This window comes from Panthera uncia, assembly GCF_023721935.1.
Source record: "Panthera uncia isolate 11264 chromosome D3 unlocalized genomic scaffold, Puncia_PCG_1.0 HiC_scaffold_8, whole genome shotgun sequence".
Taxonomy (NCBI): Eukaryota; Metazoa; Chordata; class Mammalia; order Carnivora; family Felidae; genus Panthera; species Panthera uncia.
This window is the reverse complement of record NW_026057586.1, coordinates 81,438,109-81,460,406: the sequence shown is the minus strand read 5'-3', so window position 1 is coordinate 81,460,406 and position 22,298 is coordinate 81,438,109. Positions and strand designations below refer to the sequence as shown.

General features: G+C 47.2%; 1 protein-coding gene across 1 annotated transcript in view; it reads left to right on the top strand.

The window, feature by feature from the left end:
- Positions 1-22,298, top strand: part of PTPN11 (protein tyrosine phosphatase non-receptor type 11) — an 81,054-nt gene that overhangs the window by 30,584 nt on the left and 28,172 nt on the right. The window contains exons 5-7 of the mRNA XM_049619931.1: positions 2,156-2,272; positions 2,901-3,014; positions 19,382-19,478. Of these exons, the coding sequence (XP_049475888.1) occupies positions 2,156-2,272; positions 2,901-3,014; positions 19,382-19,478 (328 nt within the window). The remainder of the gene's footprint in view (positions 1-2,155; positions 2,273-2,900; positions 3,015-19,381; positions 19,479-22,298) is intronic.

Genomic DNA, 22,298 nt, shown 5'->3' with positions numbered 1-22,298 from the left:
TACCGGGGGCAGAGGGGAGAGCGGGGAGGGCTCTGTGTGTGTGGGTGTGTGTTGGGGCATACTTTCAGCGCTCTGGCCGATTACAGCTCTGCCTTAGCCTTCACCTTCTGTTTGTGCATAACCTCAAGGTCAACTAGAGGTAAAGATAAGGGATTTCTTGGATCTTCCCTACACTTCACACAGCCCTGCACAGTCACATAGCCCTCTGGATTCTCAAGAATATGTTAGAGGTGTTGTTGTTTTTTTTTTAACTTTTGATTTAAATTCGAGTGAATTAACATACAGCGTAATAATTAGTTTCAGGTGTACAATATAGTGATTCGACACCTGCGTGTAACACCTGCTGCTCATCACAACAAGTGCACTCCTTGATCCCCATCACCTGTTTAACCTTTCTCCCCACCCACCTCCCTTCAGGTAACCATCAGTTTGTTCTCTACAGTTAAGCGTTTGTTTCTTGGTTTGCCTCTCTATGTTAGAGGTTTTCCAAGCCCTACGTGGACATCACCTAGGTTTTCCTTTTTCCGTTTTGGTCAGTCTCTTATTTGCTTTAACTGGTTGGTATTGCTGCCTCAGGCTGCTCTGATATTAAACAGTTGCTGCTGATTGTTTTTGGCAGATCCCCTGAAGACAGGGCTGAGTGAACTCTAAGTCAGGTCAAATAAACATAGGCTCTGAAAACAGGGCTTTTCCAGGGAGCTGCTAAGCAGGCCCAATACAGGTATATCTCAGAGATATTGTGGGCTCAGTTCCAGACCACTGCAGTAAAGTGAATATTGCAACAAAGCAAGTCAAATGAATTTTTTGGGTTTCCCAGTGCACATAAAAGTTCTGTTTATTCTATACTGTATCTTATTAAGTGTACAGTTGCAATATGTCTAGAAAACAACGGACAGCAAACCTTAATTAAAAAATGCTTTGTTGCTAAAAACACTAAGGATCATCTGAGCTTTCAGGAAGTCATAATCACCGATCACAGATCTCCGTGACACATACAGTAATAATGAAAAAGTGGAAACATCGGAAGAATTATCAAAACGCGACACAGAGACACAAAGTGAGCAAATACTGTTGGAAAAATGGTGCCAATAGACTTTCTGGAGGCAGGGTTGCCACAGACCTTTAATTTGTAAAAAATAACGTATCAGCAAAGCACAATGAAGTGAAGTGCAATAAAGCAAGGTTTGCCTGTAGGGAGCATTCTCTGGGGATAGGTCCCTTGAGAGGGTTCCAAATCCATTCTGTCCCCTCTGGCTATGCTGGCTCTCGCAGCTACTGTGGTTATGAGGCTGTTGGTTTTCAAGGCTACTGAAAGAGAGAGGTGCATGGGAAGAGAGGGCAAGTTAGAATGCCAGGGTTTGCTCCTTACCAAGATTCAATCATTTTTCTCAAATAAATGTTCCTTGGGCTGGTGCAAGTCCTTGGTTAATTTTCAGAGTTCTGAAGAAGTCGGTGACAGTTTTTACCAGTATTTTGGTTGCTTTTATGGAAGAATGGATTTTCAGAGGTCTGTCCTTTGTCATTCTGAAAGTGCTTCCCCCCTCCCCACCGCAGTTTTATTTTTAAATAAAAGATCATACCCAAACATCTTCATATTTAATTTTTAGGGTTTTGCATTTTCTGAGTTTAACTGTTTTCCTGTTGTTTCCCTGAAGTCGCCTATTCTGATCTTTTTGTCAGAGAAAATTTCCTGGTCTCTGTTTATAATTTCCCTTTTAAAGTTTCATTAGAAGAGGAAAATAGAGACATGGGTGTTGGGGCTTCAGTGCTGCCTAGCCAGCCTTGGAGTTTGTTGCATTTCAGAGAGAAATTGTTATTTACCTTCTCTTCAGCAGCCTGCCGTATGGTTGCTTGGCCTAGAGTGTAAGTAAATAGTAAATAATGCTGCTTTTCGTTTCTTTAACCTACTTAGTTAACGTATGAAGGGGAGACTTTTGTGCTGGTGCCAAGGGATACTTACTTAGATCTCACACCCCACGGTGAGCTCTTTCCCATTGGGTCGGCCTTTCCTGTTCCATCATCCTTGCTTTCTCTTCTTTGTACTACGACAGCCATTTTTTCTTTGGGGGAGAGTCAGTCTCTGTACTTCAGCTGGGAAAAATAATAATTTAACATAAAGGTAATAGGACTTTTTTCTTTTTTTTGGTCTTGAAAGGAACTGAAATATGATGTTGGTGGAGGAGAACGGTTTGACTCTTTGACAGATCTCGTGGAGCATTACAAGAAGAACCCCATGGTGGAAACATTGGGCACAGTGCTACAACTCAAGCAGGTGAGAATATTAGAAAGCTAAAGCTTCATCTCCTTACGGAGTTTAGAAAATCCTGGTACAGACTATTCTAAATATACAGAAGTGGAATAGCATCATGGACCTCCATACACCCATCACCCAGCTTCAATTGTGATCAACTTAAAAATCTTGTTTCATTGTTACCGCACTCCACTGCTCTTCCCCTGGGGTATTTGGAAACGAATTCCAGGTATTATGTCCTTTCCGTGATATCTCCATGTGTATCTCTAAAAGGCTTTATGGAGTTTCTAAGGCAAGCTTTTGCCAAGTGTTCGTTCTAGGCCTCCCTTTGGTTTACTTTGGGTGATTACACTTACTCCCTTTGGACTTACTGCTACTTCAGACTTCCCCCAAATAATGTTGGGATCGATTTATGAAGAAAAATAGGTTTGAATGTATATCAGCAGAGTAAAGTGTGTGTGGGGATTGAAGAAAGATACATTTTCTGACAAAACAGAAAAGTGAAACTGTATTTGAAAACTTTTGTTGTGAATTACTGTATCCTTTGAATTTCCTGTCCTTGCCTTACAAATATCAAGATGGAACTCTTTTTTTTTTTTTTTTTTAATAATACTTTATTCATTTCACACCAACTGCTGAATTTGATTAGCCCCTCAACACAACACGCATCAATGCTGCTGAAATAGAAAGCCGGGTTCGAGAACTAAGCAAATTAGCTGAGACCACAGATAAAGTCAAACAAGGCTTTTGGGAAGAATTTGAGGTAAGTTATTAAAAAAAAAATTTTTTTTTTGCATGAGTTATTAAATCCTATTTTTAATGAGAGAGAAGTTGGCCCTGTATTTGGAATTGGATCTGAAAGGATTGAATCTGTGCTCTTTCTTAATTCAGCCATTGATTGACATGGAACAAGTTGCTGAGGGGGCTTCTCTGAAATAGAAGGGCATTGTGTTCTGGGAGAAGGGAGTTGGCAGTTAATATTAAATGGATGAGCCAATAGCTCCATTTGGCTCTTTTGGTTTGGACTGCTGGCAAAAACCCAGAAAAACAAAAGGATCTAATTCCTTTGGAAGATTTCCAGCATTGGCTGGCTTCTTTAGAGAGAATCTATAGCCTTATTGCAGTGAATAAGTGAAAGTGAAGTACCTCGTGGTGGTTTTAATTTGGGAGTTGACATTAATAACTTTGGGAAGTGAACTGATTTCTCTCCTGAAACCAACTTGGGTAGGAGACTGTCCCCAGAGGGAATGTGCTATGTTCCTGTTTTACTCTGGTATGTCACTTACCAATTCACATTGTGATCGTGTTCTCTCTCCTCTCACCCAGTTGATTGAAAACTTCCTCAAAAACAAGGATCATACCATACTTACTTTCATAGTTACCCCTAGCATGTGGCACAGCGCCTAGAACACAGTAGAAACTCCGTAAATAATTGTTGAATGGGTATTTACATTTATCGAATGTTTATGTCACTTTATTATTACTATTCTGTTTATGGGAATGATGGACTATTACTTACTTCCTGTAGGACTTTTAGAATTAATAAGTGTGGAACAAATGAATGGCCGCATGAGGTGGCTACAGGTCAGATCAGCTTATTGAGATAGACTTTATTTCCATTTTACAGAGGAGGAGCCTGAGGCTTGGGGAGGTTAAGTAAACCATCCAGCACTGTACCACAAATACCGATTGCACCGCAACGCTGAGGGGTCACAGTCCCCGCTCCACATTGCTGAACAGGAACTTGAACTCAGCTTTATTTTTTCATACCAGGCATTGGACTTATTGCCCAGGACACTATGGCGAACAAGATGGACAGGGTTTCTGTCTTTAAGGAGCTTCTAGTTGAGGGGCACCTGGATGGCTCAGTCAGTTGAGCATCCAACTTTGGCTCAGGTCATATCTCGTGGTTCGTGAGTTCGAGCCCCACCTCGGGCTGGCTGCTCTTGGCACAGAGCCTGCTTCAGATCCTCTGTCTCCCTCTCTCTCTGCCCCTCCCCCACTAGCGTTCTCTCCGAGATACATAAAAACGTTAAAAAAGAAAAAGGGAGCTTCTAGTTGAGAGAGGGAAGACAGTGATGAAGGGCATCACTGAGAAACTGATGATCAGCATAATGAGTCAGATTAAAAAACAGTGTTTTTTAATATTTGTTTATTTTTGAGAGAAAGAGAGCGAGCAGGAGAGGGGAAGAGAGAGAGGGAGACACAGAATTTGAAACAGGCTCCAGGCTCTGGGCTGTCAGCGTAGAGCCTGACGCTTGGCTTGTAATCATGAACTATGAGGTCGTGATCTGAGACAAAGTCAGACGCTTAACCGACTCAGCCACCCAGATGCCCCCAGAATTTTTTTTTAATGTTCGTTATTTATTTTTGAGAGAGGGAGCACAAGTGTGGACGGGGCAGAGAGAGAGAGAGGGGGAGACAGAGAATCAGAAGCAGGCTTCATGCTCCAAGCTATCGGCACAGAGCCCGACACGGGGCTTGAACTCACGAACTGTGAGATCGTGACTTGAGCTCAAGTCGGACACTTAACTGACTGAGCCACCCAGGTGCCCCAATCAGTCAGAATTTTTAAATCTCAAGCCCACTGCTTTCTTCCCTGTGTCCCACCAGTGGCGAAAATAAAGAGCAGCATTTCTGGTCATTTAATTACATTCACTTGTTTTCATTCATTTCATGTAGTCTTTATAAAGCCTCATGAGATAGGCGAGATGAGTTCAGAAATTGGAATGGCAAACCTATTTTTCCAAAGTTTTTATTATGCAAAATTTCAGATCTATCCAAGAGCAGAGGGCAGAGTATAATCACAGCAATATGTCTGTCACCCAGCATTGACAGTTGTTGATATGTGGCCAGTCTTTTTTTTTTTTTTAAAGTAGACTCCATGCCCGGTGTGGAGCCCAACAATGGGGCTTGAATTCACGACCCCGAGACCAAGACCTGAGCTGAGATCAGGAGTCAGACACTTAACCAACTGAGCTGCCTGGGTGCCCTGTGGCCAGTCTTTTTTTTAACTCCTCCCCACTGCCTCCCCCTGCCTTGGCTTATCTAGAAGCAAATCCCAGGTGTTTTTTCATCTGTAACTATTTCATTTCAAAAGATCGTAACTAGAGTACCATTCTCACACTTAAAATTATTAACAGTAATGCCTTAATATTGTGGATATCAGTCACTGCTCACGTTTTCCTGATCATCATGCGTGCACATGTGCACACGCATGCAGTTTGTTTGAACTGAGAAGTGTTTTTTCCTACTTGATTAAGAAAAAATGTTGAGGGGCACTCGGCTGGCTCAGTCCGAAGAGCATGTGACGCTTCATCTCGGGGTTGTGAGTTTGAAACCCACATTGGGTGTAGAGATTACTTAAATAAATAAAACTTAAAAATATATTTTTTTTTTTTTAAATTTTTTTTCAACGTTTTTAATTTTTATTTTTGGGACAGAGAGAGACAGAGCATGAACGGGGGAGGGGCAGAGAGAGAGGGAGACACAGAATCGGAAACAGGCTCCAGGCTCCGAGCCATCAGCCCAGAGCCTGACGCGGGGCTCGAACTCACGGACCGCGAGATCGTGACCTGGCTGAAGTCGGACGCTTAACCGACTGCGCCACCCAGGCGCCCCTTAAAAATATTTTTTTGAACGTACTATATAAAATAGATGTGTATAAAGAACCCCCGTGCATCATTATCAACGTTGCCAGTTATCCCTGATACCGTGTTATTTTATTTGTAAATACTTTGGTATCTATGGAATTTTTAAAAATTTATATTTTAGTTAATATACAGCGCAATATTGGTTTCAGCAGTAGAATTCAGTGATCCTTCACTTAAATACAACACACCCACTACTCATCACAAGTGCCCTCCTTGGTACCCATCACCCATCTAGCCCATCTCCTGCCCACCTCCTTCCATCAACCCTGTTTGTTCTCTATCGTTAAGTCTCTTGTGGTTTTTTTCCCTCTCCCCTCCCCCATACGTTCATCTGTTTTGTTTCCTAAATTCCGCATATGAGTGAAACCATATGATATCTATCTTTCTCTGACTGACTTATTTCACTTAGCATAATACACTCTAGTTCCATCCACGTTGTTGCAGATGGCAAGATTTCTTTCTTTTCGATGGCTGAGTAATATTCCAGTGTGTGTGTGTGTGTGTGTGTGTGTACACATATATCTACACACACACACACACACACCCCACATCTTCTTTATCCATTCATCAGTCGATGGACATTTGGGGCTGTCTCCATAGTTTAGCTATTGTTGATAATGCTGCTATAAACATTAGGGTGCATGTACCCCTTTGAATCTGTATTTTTGTGTCCTTTGGGTAAATACCTCATGGTGCAATTGCTGGATTGTAGAGTAGTTCTATGGAATTCTTTTTTTTTTTTTTTAATCTTAGATCCTTTAAGAAGGGTTTAAGGTTTTGTTTCTTTTTTAATTTTTTAATTTGAAAGAGAATGAGCGCGTGTGCAAGCAGAGGAGGGAACAGAGGGAGGGAGAGAGAGAGAGAGAGAGAGAGAGAAAGAGAATCTTAAGCAGGCTCTATGCTCAGCACCAAGGCCAGTGTGGGGCTCTAACCCACAAACCATGAGCTCATGACTTGAGCTGAAACCAAAAGTCGGACGCTTAACTGACTGAGCCACCAGGCACCCCGGGTAGTGAGCTGTTTTTTTAATCTATATCCTTGTTCATTTTACATTTTATTTATTCATTCATTCATTCATTCATTCAGAGAGCAAGCTGGGGAGAGGGGTAAAGGGGGAGAGAGAGAATCTCATGCAGGCTCCACACTCAGCGCAGAGCCCGACATGGGGCTCGTCTCGCGACCCTGGGATCATGACCTGAGCCAAAATCAAGAGTCAGACGTTCAACCGACTGAGCCACCCAGGCACCCCGTTACACATTCTCTTAAAATGGTAGAGGGGCGCCTGGGTGGCGCAGTCGGTTAAGCGTGCAACTTCAGCCAGGTCACGATCTCGCGGTCCGTGAGTTCGAGCCCCGCGTCAGGCTCTGGGCTGATGGCTCGAAGCCTGGAGCCTGTTTCCGATTCTGTGTCTCCCTCTCTCTCTGCGCCTCCCCCGTTCATGCTTTGTCTCTCTCTGTCCCAAAAATAAATAAAAAACGTTGAAAAAAAAATTTTTAAATGGTAGCTGAGGCGATCGTTCGTCCACACCACTTTTCCTTCACAGTGGCTATGAACTTTAAAAAAAGTGACAGCAGTGAGGTGGGTGTCTGTTGCCCGGTGGGTTCTTGAACACTAATGTCACTTAGGCAGTGCTTAGGGAAACAAAGTCAGACCTTCCTGGGAAGCTTGTGGCATCAGGGGTGTTGCTCATGATCCTGTCGGTGGGGTCAAGATGTGACCTTAGAATAGCTCCTAGCGTGACTTTCCTGGCCTTGGAAAAAGAAGGTTGCTTCTAAATGCTGACCTGATAGTTTCGCTGTGACATCTCAGATTCAGGTAATCTTTTATACATTATTAACAACAAAGCCAGTGAGCCGGCTTTTGGGAAAAATGGAAAAAAAACAATATCATGTCTGTTCTCCATAGAGGTCAGGCTGATCGCATAAATTGTCATTCGCTAAATCAGAGCACAGGACTAATGTTTCATCTGATGACAGCTGAAACCAGACCTAAGCAGCTGGTGACCTGCTTTCTGGGTCTCTTAGGTATCTGCTTCTCAAATCCAGTTAATTTTAAAAAACACCCTTTGTTGTTTTTTAAGTTCATTTATTTTGAGAGAGAGCATGAGCAGGGGAGAAGCAGAGAGAGGGAGCGAGAGAGTCCCAAGCAGGCTTCGAACTCTCAGCACAGAGCCCGACACAGGGCTTGATCTCACCACCCGTGAGATCATGACCTGCGCCGCAACCAAGAGTCAGATGTTTAACCAACTGAGCTACCCAGGGCCACCGCCCCCCCCCCCAATTGCCCTTTAAGGTTGGGGCCTGGGGAACACAGCTCAGAACAGAACCAAACCATTATAGAAACCAACCAGATATGTGGAAGCAGAGACTCATTACAATCTAAACCCTCTGAAACTGAAGTTGGATCCCGACAGCAAGGCATTATTCTCTTCGCACTTGTACTTCAGTTGTTTCCCGGGAGGTGATAATTTGGGATCAGTTCCTTCTTACCAAGGACTCTGATGGTCTCTACGGTGAACCAGAGCTCTGAATGACAGCTGTGTCTTGTTGTGGCCCGTAAAGTTCCGTGTGTCCTTTCGGGTACGTTCCCCCAGAAGACACTTACGAGTTACTTCTGCGTTTGACGCGTCTTAAATACAACGTCTCTTGGGAAGCTGCTCGATTCTTCTCTCCTTGGCCTCTGAAATGAATTCGGGTTGTTGGTCTTCTTCTAGGATGTGTTGTAGGATGAAGACACTGTGACCCCCAAGTCTGACTTTTTCCTAGAGGCTTCCCATTCTTGATCTGTGTAAACATCTTACGTCTCTTGCGTGTCTCTGCTTTTGAATGTGAGGAGGAGGATGGTTCTAGCTTTGCTGGGATGAAGTAAGGTTCTGAAGTGAGACACTCGCTACGTAAATGAAAAGGCAGGTTATGATCTTATGATTTTGTGCCTGCGCCGTGCGTTACCCGAAACCTGAGCTCAGCCCTGAACATCTCGGCGAGGTACGTATCGCACGGCCGCATTGATAGAGTATTTGCACGCTCTCTCAGCCTGTTCTTCTCTTTGGAGTCCTCCAGGCCCGGGCTGCCCAGGGGACACTGGGCTGCACCTCGACGCTGCATCTGACTGCGGGACCCAAGTGGTGGATGGCAATCTTGCTGTTGGCAGTCCTTTGGCCTCCGCTCTCTCCTTTCTCCCTCCTCCGTCTTGCTGCCGCTCTGTGTCCAGTCTGCCTGCTCTCCACACACCTGCTTCGTCCTTCTTTTCCTTGAGCAGATTCCTCTGCTTCCTGACTCACAAACCTTCCTCCTGGCCCCTTGCAGACACTGAAACCAGCAACTTCTTACAAAGTCTAGGATTCTCATGGGCTCAGATGCCATCCATCTTGGTCTGAGGAGAGTACCGAGGACACGATCACTTGGAACAACTGTGTCTGGAGGGGAAAGCAGTTGTTAGAGATGAGTGTTGTCGGGAGTCGGGCAGACGTCCTGAGAATATTTCCCCCAAACAGGAGACGCTGGTGGTGGCATGATGTATTCATTTTCTTCATTCGCCAAGTAGTTATTAAGCACAGACTCCAGGCCGGGTTCTGTTCTAGGGTCTGGGGATGCAGCAGGAAACACATAAAAGTCATTATCCTTATGGAGCTTTATGGCCAACGGGGAGACACAGTAAAACAAAGAAACGAGTGAATGTTTGTTGCGGGAGAGGGTGATACGTGCTATAGAGAAAATAAAGTAGGGCCAGAAAGGAAGGGCGTGCTGATGGGGTCGTTACCATTTTACTCAGGTCTCTCTGATGCAGCGGTACTCGAGCAGAGAGTTGAAGGACATAAGGGAGCGGGCCATACAGATAACCTCAGGAAGAGCATTCCAGGCAGAGAGGACAACGGCGCAGAGGCCCTGAAGCGGGAACGCGGAGTGTGCGTGCACGTTGCACCATCAGCAAACAGTACTGTCGGAGAGGAGCAGGCAGAAGGGGAATGTGGGTGGAGTGACACAGAGGAGCGAGATGACATGGGGTCCGTGGGCCCACGGGTCCGTGTAGCAGCATTGGCTTTTACTTGGTGACAGAGTCTGAGGAGGGTTCTGAGCACAGGAGGGATGTGATCTTGCCGGCTGCCGCATGGGAGGCTTTCTGCAAGGGGGACGTAGAGGCAGGGAGACCCGCAGAGAGGCACATCACAGGAGCCAGAGCAGGTAAATGGCAGCGGCTTGGTTCAGGGTAGCAGCCGTGGAGGTGGTTGGGTTCTCGAGATATTTTGAAAGTAGAGTCAGCGCATCGTGTGGTTGAGGCAGAGCTGAGGCAAGGATGTGGTGAAGGTTTTTGGCTCGAGCAGTTGGCAGGATCGAGTCGTGGTTTACCTAGACGGGGAGGCTGGGAGGAATGGGTTTGAGGGCAGGTGATCAACTTTCATTGTGGACTTGTTAAAACTTGAACTGGCGGACGTCTGATGGCGGTGCGTTTATTCGTATGGTGTTATGGGTGGGATTGTACTAGAACGTTCCTTTTTCGTCTCACCTTACTAACACTCCTCAGTTCCCAACCTCAGGATCATTTTCTCAAGGAAACCTTCCTGGATCCCCGTGCCCGTGCCTGGATGGGTTCTTGTTACAGGTGCACTAGCAGCAGCCCTTTCCTTCATACTTCCTGCTCTCCTTGGAGTTCATGGGCACTCCGTGTGGCCGTTGTTTTCACGTTTGTCTCTTGCTCCGTGAATTCGCAGAAGCAGATGGCGTTACTAGGTCTGTCAGAATAAAGAGAGGTTTTGCTCAGATGCAACTAAAGGTGATCAAATAAAGAGATACACTTTGATCCTGCTATTTGAGGTGTGCTGTGTGCATATTATCTAAGAGAAGAACCCAAAGCACTCCGTGGGCCCCACAAAGACAGGTAGTCCTGCCTGGTTTCCTGTAGTCCTGGTAGAGACTCCAGGGGAGCCTGGCACACCATAGACAGAAAGGATGTATTTGGGCTGAGTGTTGAATACAAGTTGTTTTCAGGAGAGAGAGGGAGAGAGGGAGACAGAGAGAGGGAAGGGGGGAGGGAGCGAGGGAGAAAGGGAGAGAGATGAGGGCGGGAGGGGGAAGAGTGAGAAAGAGGGGGAGAAGGAGAGGGAGAGAAAGTGGTATTAGGTTTAGATGCTTTGCATATATTCAATAGGGAATGGCTTTCTGATGCTTAAAAAGTATGGAGGAATGTTCCTGGCTTTGCTTGGAGATGTTCCTCTTTACTACCCTGCAGTTTTCAGGTGGAGGCCCTGCTTGAGGGTTGTGAATGCACATTTCGGTCTTCGAGACCCATCTATACACACTTGCGCAATAGGGTCTAATTCAGGGTGGCAGTGATGAATTTCAGAAAAATTTTAGCTTTGAATCTCCTGTTTCTGACTTACACACACACACCCCACAACACATACCCATACAAACCCCACGCAACATCATATTCACTGGGGTTATTTTTTCCCAGCACTTTAAAGCCTGTTTGCCTTAGCAATTTGATTTTTGTTTTTAAAGCCCATCCTCCTCCTATTACGCAAGCCTCTCTCTGTCGTGGTCTGAAGCTGTTTTCCATTCGCACGGGCAGTGCAGTCACTTCCTTGACAGCTACACAGATGTCCTGGACCCTCGGCCACTGTGCCATCTGACGTGTCTCCAGGAGGAGCTAATGCCTGCCTTCAAACCCACAGGCCGGTTCGATTTCTTTCAAGTGATTACATCCTGCTCAGGGGAGCTGTAAATTCTGCTTCGAGACGGTTAGGTTTTATGGAGACAAGACTTTAACTGCACCCCAAAGCTGTGTCTAGAATAAGAATTCTTGCTGGCGATCTCTAGCAGAACTCTTCCCCTTGGTGGCCAAGCCCCACCACGCTTCACCACAGCCCCCGAGTAGGGCTCCAGCCTTGGGCTGCAAGTGCTCCAGGCCGCAGGCCCGCGCCGCAGCCGGGATTTTCCACGTAGGTCCCAAAGCTCCCAGTTGCTTGAATAGAAGAGCTGCTGCCTTCCCGTGGGCAGAGCTTTGCAGCGGTTGGAGGTTTCATTCGGCAAGCGAAACGTTCCGTCCTGGAGAAGTTCTTTTGTTTCCTCTGGACTGCTTCTCTTCCAGCGTCTTTCTCTGTTCTGTTCTCTGCCCCTCCAGTGTCAGGTTTTCCTTTTGAGAGTCGTTTCAGTTTGCCAGAGCCGCTTGACGTCTTTACAGAGAGTAAGAGCCGAAGGTGCTCTCGGGCACTTTCGCGTCTCTGTGTCACCTTTCCCTCTGGCCCTCAACCGCCCTTGCTTCTCCCTGCGTCTGCCGTCGTCTCCTGTCTTCTTCACCAGGCGGGCCTGTGCTGTGGCCATTTCTTCTGAGCTCCTGCCTGCTTTAACCTCCGACCGTGACTGCTTCCACCATCACTGAGCCAACAGGCAGAAGGCCCCAGTGGCTTTCTTACTGTGCCACGAGTAGTCTTTGCTCTAGCCTCTTTCTTCCGTGTGCTGCTTTTGAGACCACCGTCCAGCTCCTCATTCCCACAGTGTTCTTTCCTTGGTTTCTCTGACCTGCAGCAGCACACGCCTGGTTTATTCCTTCTTCCTCTTCCTGTGCCTCTTGCTGGCCGCTGCCTTTTCCTCTTCTGACTGGCTGACTCCGGCGGTTCCCCACAGCGTGGTCGGGGCCCTCCGCTCGTCTTGCTTGAGGTTCGCTCTTCGTTGGGGAGCACGTCCATTCTTATCTTATCCAGGTTCCCCCCTAAGTTTATCTTGCTTCTGAGCTCTGGTTTTGCCTTTTCAATGATGCCTTCCGTATTTCTTCACAGTTCTGTCTCTTCAAATTTGAGCATTCAAGACAGGAGCCTATTATTTCCCCCTTTAAACCAAATACCCCCTCCCGCCCCCTTTACTGCCCCGTGTCTGGCACTCATGCTCTTTATCCTTGGGCGCCGTGGGCTGGAATCCTCAGGGCCTCTCTCAATTCCTCTTTGTCCCGTTTCTGCCATGCCCTGCCGTTCACCAAGTGCTGTTGTTTCTTCTTTCCTAATGTCTTTCTGCTTAGAGGGCGGAGGAAAACGTGTCTGTTGTCTACTTGGCGCCGCATTTGGGGCTAGGGAAGTCATCTCATTGCATCCCCAGGCCTGTGGGGTAGGTGGAGCAGCCCGTGGGCATGCTGAGAAGTCGGGGCACCTGCTCAGGGCCGCCCAGGGAGGCATTCGTGGACACAGGAGTTTCGTCTGACAGCAGAGGTACAGGCTCTCGTCGCCCCAAGAGACACGAACTGTTCTTTTTCCCTCTGCCTCTCACCCTCCGTTTACCCTTCAGGTGAACCTGCACTCAGCATTTCTCCTGTCTCTCTTCTGCTCAGAAACCATCAGTGGCTCCCTGTTTCCTACGTGAGACACAGCATTTTCATTTTGACCAAGGAACTAAAGCCCAAAAAGAAGTGAGAAACTTGTCCCCAGGGGGCAGATGGTTGGCTGTGGTATGAACTTTGTGTGTCAGAACCTTGTCACTCAGCTGTTGAAGATTCTTCTGCCTGGTCTTCAAGGCCCGGCGTCATTTTTCCGACTCTCCGCATCTAACCCCATTCGCCTCCACTTCTTGGCACACAGCTTCCAGACTCATCGACCAGTCTCCTTCCCCCTGAAGAACTCTCGCCTCTTAGCCACATTGCTTGCCTTCCCGAACTTGCTGGGATGGCTTCCTTTCCTCCTTGGACCTGTCTAAATCCTTCACCTGCTTCAGGCCTTGGCTCCTCCCAGAAACCTGCTTCGGTTAGTTTTCATGGACCTCACTCCCTAGACGGCACACCACATAATTAATTCCACACTTAATTATAGATTTGTCTTGTACTGCTGCTGCAGTTTCGTGTGTCAGAACCTGTTCTCCCCCGAGGCACCATGCCTTTTAATTCATTTTCCTCCTTACTCTCCACCTTCTGGGAGGACGGGGGCGTCTGGGCTTACATCAGGCACCGGGAGGGGAAGCAGGTCTTGGGTTGATTCTGTCCGTCACCTTCGTAAGTGCTTATCCATCAGTTGGGACCTTCTCTGGCGCCGAGAGTCTGCAGCTGCCCCTTCGTGCCTGGGTGGTGCTGAGGACTCGTTCAGGACAGGCTGCCCAAATCCCACAGCAGAGAAACGGCGACAGGCTGTGCGGCGTGGTATCAGGATGCGGGGGGCTTTCACCCGCCCGTGGCGCCTGGCGACCCTGCAGAGCTTGCAGCGGGGGGGACGGGATGAGAAATTGCAGCGTCCTCTGCACACAGGACGGATGCCAGAGGAACACAGAGGGTCATTCAGACCGGGTAGCGGGCCTGGTTTCGGATCCTGCCCAGGTGGTTACCGCTGTCCTAACAATCATTCACGGCGTCAGGGCCAGGGGCCCACCTGCCTGGCAGTCTTGCTCCGCTCCCTGTCTGTCCTTCGGGAGGCTGCAGCCAAGAGTGGGGTGGGGGCAGAGCCAGTAGGAGCTTCTACACTTCTAGCTTTGATTTTGTTCATGAGAAACCTTCTTCTGTTATCGAAGCTTTTGAATACCCCAGAGTAGAGAAGATGGAACGATGGACCTTCTCTTCCCCTACCCGCACCCTTGACACTCGCAAACGTTTTGGCAGTCTCGTTTCTCCAGCCCCACCCCTCCCTTACCCCACGCAGCATATACGCCCTTGTAGTTCTGTGTTTAAAGGCAAGGTAATTGTGGTTTGGTCTGGCCTTGATGGTTGCTGGTGTTACTTTTGTGATTTGTCCCCGTTGCCCGGAACAGTGCAGGCAGAATGGTCACTGGGCCCTTGTCATCGTCGTGGTACCTGGGGATGCGTGGTTCTGCCAGTGTGTTTCCTGCCTGTCTGTCTCTCCTTGAACCTGCTCCTCTGTTTGGATTCCTGACATTCTGGTCAAGAGCCAGGTCCAGTGGCTTTCAATCAGGGCTTTTGAAGCCTTGTGGGGGTCCCATTCGGTCATTATAGTGACTGGGGACGCTGCCCCTGGCATTTAGGCTGGGAGGGGCCCCGGGGGTAGGAAGCAGGAGTGTTCCCTGGTCATAAACGTCAGGGGACGGTTCTGCACGTGAGCACTTGTCCCATCCACAGTTGGTCATGCTCCTGGGCACTTCTTCTTCGTTTTTTTTTTTTTTTTTTTTTTTTTAAGATTTTATTTTTAAGTCCTCTCTACACTCCATGTGGAGCTCGAACTCACAACCCTGAGATCAAGAGTTGCATGTTCCACTGTCTGAGCCAGCCAGGTGCACCAGCCCTGGACACTTGTAAATATGTAGTGTGGATCAGAGAATTGGCTTCTCTTGATGCTTTTTAAGACTTAAAATCTGACACAATCCCTTTGGCTCTAGATCTGTTTTGACTCATGCAATCAGGCGATGGTAACTAACCTCTGGCACATTTTGAGGGTTCGGCATTTGATCCAAATTCTTTGTGGTGTTACTTGGGAAAACGGGATCTTGCAGCCTGCATCCCTGCTTTACATTGTCCCTTCTTCTGCCTGTCATTATCATTAGCATCCCTGCCACTGCCCAGTGGAGAATGGGGCTGGAGACACTGTGACATTTAGCCTGACAGGTCGTTTGCAGCTTTTTTGGTGTGCCACCGGGACTGCTGGGGAGGAGGTTGTGGAAGATAAACCATGGAAGGGTTGTGACGTGCAGGGGCCGGCTCGCTGGATAGTCTTCTGCTTCTTCCGGCCATCAGCCTGGCGCTGGGGAGGAAGCACCCCACAGCAGGTGGCAGCTGATTGTCTCGGGTGCAGTTGGGGAGCCTCTGCAGGCAGAGCAGGGAAAGTCGCCCTTCTTTTTATTTTCAGCCTCACTCTGGATGGAGGGCAGCCTTCCACTGTGGAAAACGAAATGTGTTCAGACAACTTGGGCCCCAGGCGCAGATGAGAATGGGCTAATGGGCACTAAGGAAGGAGCTGGGGGGAGAGACACACAGTTGGTCATTACTAATTTGTGACAACTGCCAGCCGCTGCCAGTTAGCACCGACTGTGCCTGGGACGCAGGCGCTCTGGGGCTTGTCCGTTCTGGAAGACCCTGGGGCCCAGAGACCTGTCTCAGCCTGCGTGCTGTTCAGACCCCAAATCCGCATGAAAGAGGCGATGGGTAACTTGATACAGGGTTGGGGGAGCCCCTGGCTGACCTGAATAGATGGTCCAACCAATGTGCCGTGTTTTTGCACCTTTTGTAGTAATCTCCCTTAACTCTTACACTGACCCTGTGGGGTAGGTAGTTAGGATTTTCCCCACCTTACACTGGAGGAAGCTGAGGCATAGACAGACTGGCTGAGGTTAGAGGCAGAGAAGAGGAGGAGCCTGAGTTCTGAAAAGCTGGAACTTAGTTGCAGGCCGGGGTAGACACTGGAGCCTGAGCAAGGGAGGGGCTGGGTGAAATTTGCCTTTTATAGAGACAGCTCAGGCCTGTGCCTCCGCCAGCAAAGCAGCATCACGCGAGGTATGTTTCGTAAGTGAGCACTTGAACACGTCCCTGTCGGGTTTGTTTTGAATCAAGCAGCTTATTATTTCCTAGCCACCCCCACCTTGTAGCTTTTGTTGATGTTGTTTCTCTCCACTTGTTTGGCTTTTAAGTGCTTGAGTCAGCTTGTAGAGTTTGGGCTTCTTTTTGAACCTCACCTTAATGTCTGAAAATCAAGATTGAACCTTCTTCTCCTAACACAGCAGTGTTGCTCAGTAAGACTGGCTCACAGTTCAGAGGAAATGCCGGCTCGCAGAAGGCAAATGGCCTTAATTACTTAATCCGAGCTCCTTTTAAGAATTGGAATGACTGTCTCATCATCCGAGGTCTGTGTACATTGTAGTTTAGTCCTGCCTGGGTTTCAGCTGGGTACCGACTTTTGTTATGAGCTGTGTGTCAAGGCCAATTATTGCATTTTCAAACTGAGAGCCAAATAGCAATTTAAAATCTCGACTTTCATACCTGTCTGTGAAATTCAGATAAATGAAATGGAAATCTAGCGGGCCACTGCTATGCAATATTGACTGTTGCTCCTTATAGAAACCTTAATGGGCTAACCATTTTGGAATTTATATATACATGTATAGCACACATGTATTTTCTTCTCTTTATTCAGTGTCCCTTCCACTTTCTTGATTTGCCATTTTTTTTAATGTTTATTTCTGAGAGAGAGAGAGAGAGAGAGAGAGAGAGCACGAGGGGGAGAGGGGCAAAGAGACAGAGGGAGACACGGAATCCGAAGCAGGCTCCAGGCTCTGAGCTGTCAGCACAGAGCCCAACGTGGGGCTCGAACTCACGAACCGCGAGATCGTGACCTGAGCCGAAGTCAGATGCTCAGCCCACCAGGTGCCCCTTGATTTGCCCATTTGTGAATTCCGCTTACAAATTAGACTTTTTAGAAACTAATGGTCCTTCAAAGAGGTACTTTTTGTAATTTTGAAACTAAAACCTTAACCCCTTGAACATGCTTCTGCACCTTCATGTCTGTTTCTGCAGCTGGTCCTTCTCGCTTCCCCACAACCGCTCTTCTGCTGGGGCTAGTCCCTCTGTGGCTCTCTCAGATCACATTCCCCACCTCCTTTCCCTGAAGGGGAGTCCCTCCTGACCACTTGCTCTAAGAGCCTGACATTCCCTTCCTTACTCCCTGGCTGGGGAGAACGTAGGGAGTGGGTGTTTGTGTAGACGCAAGCAGACTCACGCTGCCTGCCTAGGGCATAGGGTTTGTGGGATAGGAGGAGCAAAGCTTGCGTGCCCATGATCCAGTGGTACCCAGTACCGCTTCTACTGTATCCAAATTTGAGAGGTAGTATGTGGCTTGCTCTGAATTAAACGATGGTAAAAGTAGGCAGCAGATCATGAAGTCAAGAGCATGATCACAGCCATTATTTATATGCTCTACACCAATGCTCATTGGCTCTCAGTCTTTTTTGTTTAAGTTTATTTATGTTTTTTAGTAATCTCTACATCCAGTGTGAAGCTCGAACCCACAACCCAAGATCAAGAGTCACACGTTCTTGTGATTGAGCCAGCCAGGCGCCCCAACTTTCGTTCCTGATAATTGTTATTTTAAAAGGTTTCTTAGGGGTGGCCGGGTGACTCAGTCGGTTAAGTGTCTGACCTAGGCTTGGGTCATGATCTCACAGCTCATGAGTTCAAGCCCTGTGTCGGGCTCTGTACTGACAGCTCAGAGCCTGGAGCCTGCTTCACATTTTGTCTCCCCCTCTCTCTGCCTCTCCCCGACTCATGTCCTCTCTCTCTGTCTCTCAAAAATAAATAAACATTAAAAAAATAATGGGGCGCCTGGGTGGCTCAGTCGGTTAAGCGTCCGACTTCAGCTCAGGTCACGATCTCACGGTCCGTGAGTTCGAGCCCGCGTCGGGCTCTGGGCTGATGGCTCAGAGCCTGGAGCCTGCTTCCGATTCTGTGTCTCCCTCTCTCTCTGCCCCTCCCCCGTTCATGCTCTGTCTCTCTCTGTCTCAAAAATAAATAAAACGTTAAAAAAAAAAATTAAAAAAAAAATAATAAAAGGTTTCTTTCCTGGCATGCCTGAGTGGCTCAGTCGGTTGAGCATCTGACTTTGGCTTAAGTTATGATCTCACAGCTTGTGAGTTCGAACCCCGCATTGGGCTCTATGCTAACAGCTCAGAGCCTAGAGCTTGCTTTGGATTCTGTGTCTCCCTCTTGCTCTGCTCCTCCACCACTCGTGCTCAGTCTCTCTCTCTCAAAAATAAATAAACATTTTTTAAAAAGTTAAAAATTTAAAAGGTTTCTGTCCTAATAAATATTCATCCACTAAAAACTTTAGGCAAAAAAAAAAAAAAGTTTAAAAAAATGAAGAAAAGGCTTCATAATTCTAGTACCCTGAAAAAAAAACACTCCCATTACTTTTTTGGTATATATTCTTTTGCCATTTCTCATATACATAGGCTAATGCAGACATATGGCTTCTGTAATACACTGTTTTGGAAGTTTGACCTTCTTTTCACTTAATGTTTACTCTGATCATCTTTTCAAGGCATTAAAAATTCTCCAAGAACATTTAAAAAAATTATTTTTTAACATTTATTTATTTTTGAGAGACTGAAAGAGACCGAGCACGAGCAGGGGAGGGGCAGAGAGAGAGGGAGACACAGAATCTGAAGCAGGCTCCAGGCTCTGAGCTGTCAGCACAGAGGCCAACACGGGGCTCGAACCACAGAGGCCGACATGGGGCTCCAACCCATGAACCGTGAGATCATGACCTGAGCTGAAGTCGGACTCTTAACCGACTGAGCCACCCAGGCGCCCCAAGAACGTTTTTTTTTAATGGGCGCAGAACACCCGTTTGTGTGAATTAATGGTAGTGCTGTCCAGGCCGTCCTTTCTTCCTGGAAATTGTTCTTGACATTGTTGACACGGCGTTAAGATGAGCATTTCTGTAGCTGTTGTATTCAACTCTGAACATTTCCAAGGATAACGTTCCTAAAGCAGAAATGCTGAGCCAGGATTTTTTTTTTTTTTTTAAAGCTTTCGACACGCAATAATATTTACTTTTTTTCCTCTCCAGACACTACAGCAACAGGAGTGCAAACTTCTCTACAGCAGAAAAGAGGGTCAGAGACAAGAAAATAAGAACAAAAATAGATATAAAAACATCCTACCCTGTAAGTATTTAATATTCTGTCCAGTAATAGTCACTCTTGGAGAGTTTGATTCCTCGGCGTCCCTGTAACTTTTCCCAGGGGCTCCGTGTCTTCTTAGCAGAGCCGAGGCCTTAGGCTTTTTCGATTGTGAGCAGTTTCCAAAATCATCAAATGCGGTGGGAAAGGATGATGTCATTCACTGAGTTCCTGTGATGCTCGTGCTGGGTAAAATGGCCACCAGGAGGTCTTGAATGTGTCATTTCCTTTTGTTAATTAATTTTGTCTGCCTCAGAATGAGAATCTCAGGGGAGCCTGGGTGGCTCAGTCGGTTAAGTTGTCCGACTTCGGCTCAGGTCATGATCTCATGGATTGTGAGTTTAAGCCCCGCATTGGGCTCGGTGCTGACAATTCAGACCCCGGAGCCTGCTTGGGATTCTGTGTCTCCCTCTCTCTCTCTGCCCCTCTGCCGCTTGTGGTCTGTCTCTCTCTCAAAAATAAATAAACATTAAAAAAAAATTAAATTGGAGCGCTTGGGTGGCTCAGTCAGTTAAGCATCCGACCTCAGCTCAGGTCATGATCTCAGGGTTCATGGGTTCGAGCCCCACGTCGGGCTCTGTGCTGACAGCTCAGAGCCTGGAGCCTGCTTCGGATCCTGTGTCTCCCTCCCTCTCTGCCCCTCCACCACTCACGGTCTGTCTCCATCTCTCAAAAATGAATAAACGTTAAAAAAAATTTTTTTTAAATTTTTAATTAAAAAAATAAAAGTGAGTATCTCAGGGCTTGCCATCTCCCAGGGGCAGGCCACACCATGACCCTCAGAGGTCCCAGACTTGTGTCCTTGCACTGCGCTGCTCGGCCCGTGCGTCTTGGGAAGACACGCCTCTGTCTGGGCCTCCGTTCCCTCTTCTGGGGAACAGGCAGCCTCCGCCCAAGGACCCGAACTGCTCTGCTCCCTGATCCTCTGAGCTCGAGTTACAGGAGATACAGGTACATTCTACTTTGCTCCGAAGAGGACCCTAAGGGATTCGTAAAGCACTTAATTACCCAGATACTGCCTGGTAGAGCCAACGTTGAGCCACAGGGAACGAGAGGAAGGATGGAGGCCTGTGGCGAGGACCCTAGAGATGGCAGTAAACAGCTGTTGTAGCGCGCGTGTCCTGAGGGCTGCTCTGTACCGGACTCTGCACCTGTGTCACTTAATTACACCACATGTGCACAAAGCGGGTGTTCTTATTCTCCCGGTTTTCTCGACCATTTTAGCAAGATCCCAACGGGAGAACTGGCACAGGAGCCCTCACAGTCTCTGCTCTGGGCGCCACACTCTTGGAGGGATCGCCAGAGCGGGCTGTGCAAGGCGGCCCGCTGGGGTGAAGGGAAGGAACATTTAGAACTTCTCTTGATTTATATCCTGTGTCTAAAAAAAGAAAGAAAGAAAAATTTAAATCTGACATACAGATTGATGGCAGTGCATGCATAATGTATTTACCAAACTTAAAAATAGGGCATGTTTGTATATCCATGTGTATATATTTCGGTGTTCAGAAACTGCACAAAGTTTATTGGGATGCATGAGCCAATTTGGTGAGCATTGCTCTCATGTCTCATTGGGTCCAAGCCATTATGTCAGGTATCGTAAATCTGTCGTGTGTGTGTGTGTGTGTGTGTGTGTGTGAGAGAGAGAGAGAGAGAGAGAGAGAGAGAGAGAGAGACAGGGAGAGACAGTCTTGCTCTCTCTGCGTACATATGGATACATACATGGTACATATGTCCATCACATCCAAACGGTTATTTGAAATGTGTGTAGATGAGGATGGGAGAAAATGCAGCCATTCATAATAGTGAGAAAAGGCAATAGGAATTTGCAGAGAATCAGTCTGAGCCACAGCATGGTCCTGATGACCTTGGGGCAGCCTTATCCTGTTTATGTCTAAGTTTTCCTTTCTGCTCAGGAGGCCTAATGGAACTCATTAGTAAGATGCAGGGATGTAGGAAAAGGCAACAGGAACAATCATCTGCAGTTATGTGAAGAGAGTGTCGTTGCCTTTTCCTCTTAAAGGTCCCAGTCAGATGCTTCCTCTTGATTAACGTCTTGTTTCTTTAGAGATGGGCAGTGCAAGACATATAACTATATCACTAATTCCCATTATAAGATAAGTTGCTTAGGTAGAGTGCTCAGATTTCTATACCACTAAGGTACTTTTTTATTTTTATTTTTTTTAATTTTATTTTTTTTAAAATTTTTTTTAACGTTTATTTATTTTTGAGACAGAGAGAGACACAGCATGAACAGGGGAGGGGCAGAGAGAGAGGGAGACACAGAATCTGAAACGGGCTCCAGGCTCTAAGCCGTCAGCACAGAGCCTGACGCGGGGCTCGAACTCACTGACCGTGAGATCATGACCTGAGCCGAAGTTGGATGCTTAACTGACCGAGCCACCCAGGCGCCCCTTTATTTTATTTTTGAGAGAGAGACAGAGTGCAAGCAGGGGAGGGGCAGAGAGAGAGGGAGACACAGAATCCGAAGCAGGCTCCGGGCTCTGAGCTGTCAGCACAGAGCCCGAAGCGGGGCTCGAACCCACGAACCGTGAGATCATGACCTGAGCCGAAGTCAGATGATTAACCGACCGAGCCCGCAGGTGCCCTGCAGTAATGTACTTTTGTACAGAATTTGGTCAGCTGACACTATCAAAATCTTATCTGCTAGATGTTGTAGTTCAATGTGCTTCATTAAAAAAAAAAAAGCCACCAATTTTATTATGGAAAGTTTCAAACATATTCAGAAGTAGACAGAACAGTATAAAGAACCACACATACCCGCTGCCCAGCTCCCAGCGTTGTCAA